Genomic DNA, 7,857 nt, shown 5'->3' with positions numbered 1-7,857 from the left:
ATACAGTTAATCATTTTATTTGTAAGTTTGATTAATCAATATTTCTTCATTATTTATTAATCTAATAAAAGTCATTGGAATATTTCATATTTTAAATTATTTTCATCTTCAGAATTCTGAATTAGTATTGAAAAATCTAAAATCTTATGTATTATGTATATTTTATATTCTGGAAATATTTGCAAAATATAAAATTATAAAATTAAAATGTAGATGATTAGATTAAATAATTTATTTTAAAGTTTTGAACATATTTTAATTCACGATTGAACATTTATTGAAAAATTTTTGGAAATTGATATTTTATTTTTCTACAAATTAAAAATATTAAAATTATAATTTGCTTTATATAAATGTTATTGTCTCTTATTAATTAATAACATTATTAATATAATAACATTATTTATAATGTTACAATTAAATAATGTTAATAGTTTTTTAATCTCTTCAAATTTCTATTCTAAATATTTATAATCTTTATTTTTATAAAGGTTTAAATTTTTATTTTATTATCAGCAATGTTTTTATGTTTTGTTTAAATTTATAAGTATATTATAATTTATGTTTAAAAAATTTTTAATTTATTACTTAAAATTTATTGATAATATTTTTTAAATTTATTGCACTTATCAATTTTAAATATCTTAATAAAACTATTCGAATAATATGGAAAATACTCGAAAAACACTAAAATATATTAAAATCAATTATTATTATATTAGATCATTTTTAATTATTCAATCATATTATCATATATGTGTCAAAATAAAACAATTTTTACAATTATATCTGATCCACATAATTTATTCTGAAAAAATCAAAAATCGAAAACTTTGTATAGCTCCAATGTTTTCTTCCTCTTGTATGTAATTCCTCCAAATATATCGACCAAATAAATATACCCCTACCTTCGTCCCTTTCACTTTTATTGAATGTCATCTTGGTAACATTGCACAGTGATCATCATCAATCTGACGAATAAAAACAGTTGCTTTGTTAAATTTGTAAAAAAGAAGACGATGGATAGAATTAATTCTTGTGGTACGAGTTCATCGATGATGGATAAACAGGTTGAAAAACCACCACCGTTTAAATTATGCTTCTCTAAAGATAGATTGCTTGGCAAATCAAACATACGTGTATCGAAAATCAATGGTAGATATATTTTTTTGTGATAAATAAGCGTGATATCATGTGCACTTGTATTTTTCTTTTAATTTTCTTATTATTTTGATATCTGGAAGCGAAATTATTATAAATGAATTAAATTAAATTAAGACAGTGATATAATTTAACATTTTATTGAACGATTATAAGAAACATCATATTCGAATAGGTCATCGATTGAAATATTTATAACTTTTCATAGTTTCTTTTTTCATTAATGGAACATAGAATTGATTAAATTTTTCATTAAAATAATGCCAAACAACAACTATTCTACTATTGAAAATAACAAAATGAAATGTTATTTAATTTTTGAAAATTTTGTTTATTTTATTATAGTTTACCATTTTTTATGCATGCATATAAAATTTATTATATTATATATTTTAAAGAAATAGGGATTACGTGTATAATGAAAATTTAGATTCTTTATCTTTTATTCTACCACAATGGACAACATACTTGAAAACTTCGAGAAAATATCTTGATTTTTCCCTAGTTTTCCGATTATTTTTTTTTTTCTAGACGTTTTTAATTGGCTAATAACAAAATGATGCAGTTAGCCAATCAGAAATTCACTTCCGCACGTTCCAAATTGCTTCGTCCATGTTGCACCTTGAATATGCTTTTCCTAAAGCGTGGGAGTGCGGTGAAAAAGTTTCCCTAGAATTTTCCATCCTAGAAAGACATAGTTTTCTCTAGGTCCAAATCCAAAGTTTCTGACTTTGCTTTTCTAGGATTTCTTTGAAAATTCATTTACGATAAAATGTAATTAATTATCGAAAAACATAAACGAAAAATTCATTTAAAAATATATATTGCATAAATAAAACTCTAAAACAGTTTTCTCTAAAAAATAAAATTTTCAATTATTGTGTATAAATTAATTAACCATTGAATGTTTGTTTCATTGATCTATAATTTGATTTATATTGTTATATTTTATTATTTTATTATTATATTTTAGAAAATTTATTCAATTCCCATATATTACATTTATTTTTTTTCTTTTTTTTTTTCGAATTTGATAATTTTACAAAATTTTCTAATAAATATGAAATAGATATATATAATTCACAATTTTTTACACACATATCTGGTATAGATTGCACATAAATGTTTGTCATTGTTTCATCATTATTATTATTTCCCATTTTGTACCATTTAGAATAATCATTATGGATGATATATTGTAGGTGATTTGATCACGTCAAAATATTATTCGAAATATGAGAATACACCAGAGAATTTTAATGCGATTGAGACGCATGAAAAAAGTACGGAACAAAAGGAAAATAATTGTGATTATAGAAAAGGACCGGCCATACTTACTAGTTATGCGTAATTTGAATTCTCTTAAAGAAATGAGTTACAAATTTCAATTCTGATTTCTTCGTGTCTTAATTATTTTTACTTTTCAATTTTAGATATGGGTGGTGGTATGAACGGGGATTACGACCGATTGAATCTCGACTCGATTTTCGTAAAAAAACAACAGACTTGATAAATTTTGGGATAGACACTAATAATGCGGAAAATCGAAAATTTAGAAATTTAAAGCAATAATGTAAAAGTATCTTACATTATTTATATGTTTATTTATTTTATTTTTTTAATTTAAAATGTGTATTTATTCGTCTATTAAAAGTAAACAAAAATTAATTATACATGCAAACTTATCTGGTGAGATTGAAAGAGATTTTTCGAGTTTTAAGTTGGTCGTTAGTTTCTAAGAAAGCATTTATTTTCAAAAAGCACAGCAGCGCCGAGCGGATGCATCAGATAGCAACAGTTGCCGCGCAATCAATTTCTTGATTTCCCGCCATCTCAAAATATATATAATACTGACCAATCAGATACAAGACCAACGGAATATCTCGAATCGTCGCAAGCGATTCGAGCAATTGGAACTTACCGCTAGCGATTGTTTTCTGTACGTACAACCAGTAGCGATTGAAAAAACGGTGTTGTGACGGGATTCCGCCAAAAATGAATTCCGGCGTGGCGGAACACACGAGACTTAGTGAAGATTGCTTGGACAATTCTGAAGAATTTTCACCACCTGAAAGGTAAATTAATTTCACGGCAATCCCCCCTTTTTGTAAAAGAAGTCCTGAATCATAGCAAACGTCTCTCTTACCTGTTACTCAGGATGATGCAGGTGCGTTATTTCGCGCGCATAGGTAAGGTTAAGAACCTCTGCCAGTGGTGAGTCGTGAATTGTATTCACAAGATATAGTAAATGTTCATTTTCTATCGTTGCTTATTAGTTTTTTACATGAAGTGAAAAAAATACTAGATTTATAAATTTCAAATTTATTAACTGAACATATAGAAAACATTTTTTTTCCAAATTATTCTCTTCAGGTCTAATTAGATTAATTGCTCTATGTTTTGAAAAAAAATTACTTTCTATTTCCATTGTATTAATTTAGCAAACTATTATTTTACTTGACTTAATATATTTTTTTATGATATGATAATTTTTTAGAATAATAAAAAATTGAATTTTTCAATTTATTGTAAAAACTTCAGAAATATTTTGTACTTTATAATATTCATTTAAAAAATTTATTAATTTCATATTCTTGTATCTATTAAATTGCTTTTTTTTAATAGTTTTTATTGATTATATATCATTCTAATCGTTAAATATTAATATAATTAATTACTAATTAAATAATTTCTAATATTAATAATTAAAAAGTATTTAATGGATTGTAAATATAAATTTTGATGAAAATAAATCTATATTTTTATCCTATCAATTTTTTATTCTATATTTGGAATTATAAATGTTATGTATGTTCAGCTCAATAACGACCTTAAATCAGTTAATCATTTGTAAATATTAAACTGTTTATAATTTAAATTAAACATAATCTTTGCCAACTGCCATTCTGTATGCTTATGTTCCAAACCTGTACACATTTGTGACACAAAACATACTTGGTTAAGGGAAGACTCTGGAATTACTATGTCAGGACCGCCTTCTTCACCCTGGTGGAACAGGTTGCCTTTTTTATTTTTTTTCTTTACACCAAACTATATGATGTAATTAAAAGTTCTTTCAAGAATATTTAATAATTAATCTTGTTTCTAAAAATATGTCTTATAGCAAACGACTACGCCTAGATGACAGTTGTAACAATTTAAATGATACCTTAAATAGTGCTTCCAAAAATAATACAAAATGGTCATATTCAGGAGATGCAAATCTTGTTGAACCAGAAATTTTAGAAGATATGGGTGTTAGTATGTTAGAAGATGAAGCGTCAAGTTACGAAAGTACAAAAAAGACTGGTTCTCTGGAACGGACAACTTCACCAATTATTTCAGATAACAGTGGACAATGTGATAAAATTAATAGTTTTCAAAGTCAAGAAAATATTTATAGAGGTTCCAATTTTGATACCGTCAGTATAGACAGGTTTGTGTTTCGATATAATTATGCATTTTTTTATTTATTTTACATATATTTCATATATTTTCATATATTTTTCTATAGCTTTGAAGCTACTCGAAGATTAGATCATGATCCATATGAATCTGATGAACTTACAACATATTCAACAATTGGAAATGAATCTGGTTATTCTTCTAAAATGGAAATAGATAATTTAATTGATACAAAAGAAACCTTTTCAAAAAATGATCTTAATGATTCTTCTGTAAAAAGTAGTCTTGAACAATTTTATCTTTATAGAAGAAAAAGAAAACCTTCAATTGTTGGTGAAGATAAATTTAACAAATTATCCGATGAAATGATTTTAATGATATTAAAGTGGCTTCCAAAAAAGTGTTTGGTAAGATAATAAGATATTAATAAAAATAAAAATTAATAAAAAAAATAATAAAAAGTAATATATATTTCATGATTATTAATTTTAGGTACGTTCCATGTTGGTTTGTAAACGATGGTGTCAAATAGCGCGAGATGAAGCATTATGGAGCAGATTAGATTTAGGCAGTAAAGTATTAAATGAAGGTACATTAGGTCACATATTACCAAGAGGTGTGCAAATACTTCGACTCGCACAAGCAGAAATTGCCGATCCTGTATTTCTTGAGAATAGTGAAGTTCTTACTGATGGTTATATTAGTAAATTACAGTATTTAGACCTCTCAATGGCGGTAATTTCACCAAATGGATTGGCTATGTTACTATCTAAATGTAAATATCTTAAAAAATTGTCTCTAGAAAAATGTACAGTAAATAGATTGTGTTGCAAAGCTATTAGTGATAATAATGATTTAGAAATATTAAACTTAACAATGTGCGAGGGTTTAGACATGGAATGTATCAAGAATTTGATGAAACTTAAAAAGTAAGGAAAATTATTTATAATAATATCAGTTATAATATATAGGAAAAAAATTTAATACTAAGTAATTTACTTACTTTTTCCAGTCTTAATGCTGTCAATATGGCTTGGTGTAGTTTAGATATTGAGACTATGATATTACTTTGTAAATCTTTGCCTCCGTCCGTTACACGTTTAAATATAGCTGGATGCAGAAAAACCATGACAGATGATAGTAAGTGTAATATCGTATTTAAAAAAAAAAAATTATTATGCCAATTAATATCATTTTTATGTCTTATTTCAGATGTCAAAGATTTAGTAAAAAGTTGTCCAGATATAATAGAATTAGATTTGAGTGATTGTACTATGCTTACAATGAATACTGTTCGTAGTTTACTTGATTTGTCAAAATTAGAACATTTGTCGCTAAGTCGTTGTTATGGTATACCTCCTTCAACATATGTAACATTGGCATATATGCCATCTTTGCTATATTTGGATGTTTTTGGTGTAATACCTGAACCAGTACTAAAAACATTACAAGTTACCTGTGGTGAAACTCAACTTAATAAATATCTATATAGTTCTGTTGCAAGACCAACAGTTGGTGTTCGAAGAACAAGTATTTGGGGACTTCGTGTTAGAGATTGAATGAAACTGTAACATTTATCTATATAATTAGTGGTAAATAATCAATTTAATACCAAAGGGATATTGAAATGTACTTGTGTGCCTTTCTATTAAGTGTCTTTTTAACAAGAGACTGATCTTATGGTACTATCAAAATAAAAGCAATACATTTTTTTGTATAAAAATTCTGTTTGTCTTTTTTTCCTATTTTGCTTTGTTTTTTATAATTAAAATAATAATAAAATTATATTAAGTTACAATCAATTTTTAAATTTAACAAAACAAAACATAAGAGAGAAATAATTCTATTTTCATCACTATTATCTTACTTTATTTAATATAAATTCAAATTACTTATAATTAATAGTAAATTAATAATAATTAATAATAAATAAGTTTCAATTAATATTTTTATATATTAACTTTTATATTTGTTTTGATTTTTAAAATTGATCTTGCAAAAATATTTGTGAATATTTTAATATTTAATGAAGAAGCAGAATGATCTTAAAAAAATTAGAGATATTTTAAAAATTTGTATCTTTTGTTATCAATGAAATAAATCAAAATATAATGTAATATTGATCAAACATAAAAAAAATAAAATAATCATAAGAAAATTATATGATATAATATAATGTTTATTATAAAAACATAATAATGAAATATAACAATATATAGTATACATTTACATATTAAAATGAATGAAATATATAAATATATGAAATTTTATAACATATATTATAATATATAAATATATAAATTATAATATATAATACAATATAATATATAATATATATACAATTTATAAATTTATTTTTTAAAAATTATTTCTTTTCCTAAAAATATATTCCTTTACTTAGAAAGTTTTAGTTAATTCTCATTAAAAAGTTAAGTTAATTTATTTCTTTTTTATTAAATAATTTTAACATATTTTTGTTTATTATATAATTTTTATTGTATGTAATATATTTTGAAATTCTATATATTATGTTCTTATAATTATACTTGCTTTTTGTTTTTAATCTAATATATTAGTAATAAAAATTTTTTTGTAATATTTTTATCTTTTTTAATAATAACTATTTTTGTTAAAATATTATTTTAAAGAATAAATTCTTTTTATTCTTTTCAAAAATATTTTTTTACCATATTTATACTATATATTCTATACATTTCGATAAATAAATGAAATATTGAAATGAATAAAAGCTTCTATTATGTTCAATATAGTATTCAGGCAAATCATTTTTTATCAATATTAATGGTTTTTTCTGCTGAAGATTAATAATTTTTTTCTTTTATATCTTAATAATATTTATAATTAATTGAAATTTTATGTTTCAACACCTCCTTTTTTTATTGTAATAATTTTATTGCAGATTTTACATTTGTTTTGTATGATTATTGCATTTTTGAAGAATTTCAAATTTAGATTTTCCAATCATAAAAATGATTATTTCTTTTTTTTTTCTTAGAAAGAAAGGAAAAAATCTTTGCTATTCCTATAACTATTATCTATGAAATATCTATAAAATATCCATATACTATATTATATTACATTATATTATATATTATAAATTTTAAAATATATTAATATAAAAATAATGTCTATTATTTATTTTAAAACTGTAAATTACTAGAAAATTAAAAATTATTATAATATATAAAACTAAAATTAAAAAGAATTCAATACATTATAACAATATAAAAAATGCAATTAAAAAATTCTAACAAAAATGATAATTTAATA

At 23.1% G+C, this 7,857-nt stretch overlaps 2 protein-coding genes across 7 annotated transcripts; both read left to right on the top strand.

Annotated features, from left to right (window-relative positions):
• Positions 1–964: 964 nt before the first annotated feature.
• LOC102653888 lies at positions 965–2,759 on the top strand. Of its 2 annotated transcripts, none has more exons than XM_026445783.1 (3): positions 965–1,155; positions 2,364–2,508; positions 2,595–2,759. In XM_026445783.1, the coding sequence occupies exons 1-3, from the start codon at positions 1,020–1,022 to the stop codon at positions 2,731–2,733; spliced, it is 420 nt and encodes a 139-aa protein (XP_026301568.1). In that variant the 5' UTR covers positions 965–1,019; the 3' UTR covers positions 2,734–2,759. The 2 variants fall into 2 exon arrangements, with proteins under 2 accessions (XP_026301568.1, XP_026301569.1); XM_026445784.1 differs by having other exon boundaries at positions 2,364–2,501; positions 2,595–2,752.
• Positions 2,760–3,099: 340 nt separating this feature from the next.
• LOC412031 (S-phase kinase-associated protein 2) lies at positions 3,100–6,289 on the top strand. 5 transcript variants are annotated; one of them, XM_395497.7, is made up of 8 exons: positions 3,133–3,236; positions 3,319–3,350; positions 4,131–4,179; positions 4,286–4,597; positions 4,676–4,973; positions 5,059–5,495; positions 5,579–5,706; positions 5,779–6,289. In XM_395497.7, the coding sequence occupies exons 1-8, from the start codon at positions 3,157–3,159 to the stop codon at positions 6,123–6,125; spliced, it is 1,683 nt and encodes a 560-aa protein (XP_395497.3). In that variant the 5' UTR covers positions 3,133–3,156; the 3' UTR covers positions 6,126–6,289. The 5 variants fall into 5 exon arrangements, with proteins under 5 accessions (XP_006557766.1, XP_395497.3, XP_006557764.1 ...); XM_006557701.3 differs by having other exon boundaries at positions 3,319–3,375; positions 4,126–4,179; XM_006557704.3 differs by having other exon boundaries at positions 3,141–3,236; positions 4,126–4,179.
• Positions 6,290–7,857: the final 1,568 nt, after the last annotated feature.

The sequence above is a fragment of the Apis mellifera genome, linkage group LG16 (genome assembly GCF_003254395.2).
Source record: "Apis mellifera strain DH4 linkage group LG16, Amel_HAv3.1, whole genome shotgun sequence".
Classification (NCBI taxonomy): Eukaryota; Metazoa; Arthropoda; class Insecta; order Hymenoptera; family Apidae; genus Apis; species Apis mellifera.
The sequence above is the reverse complement of the archived record's forward strand: the minus strand, read 5'-3'. Positions and strand labels throughout refer to the sequence as shown.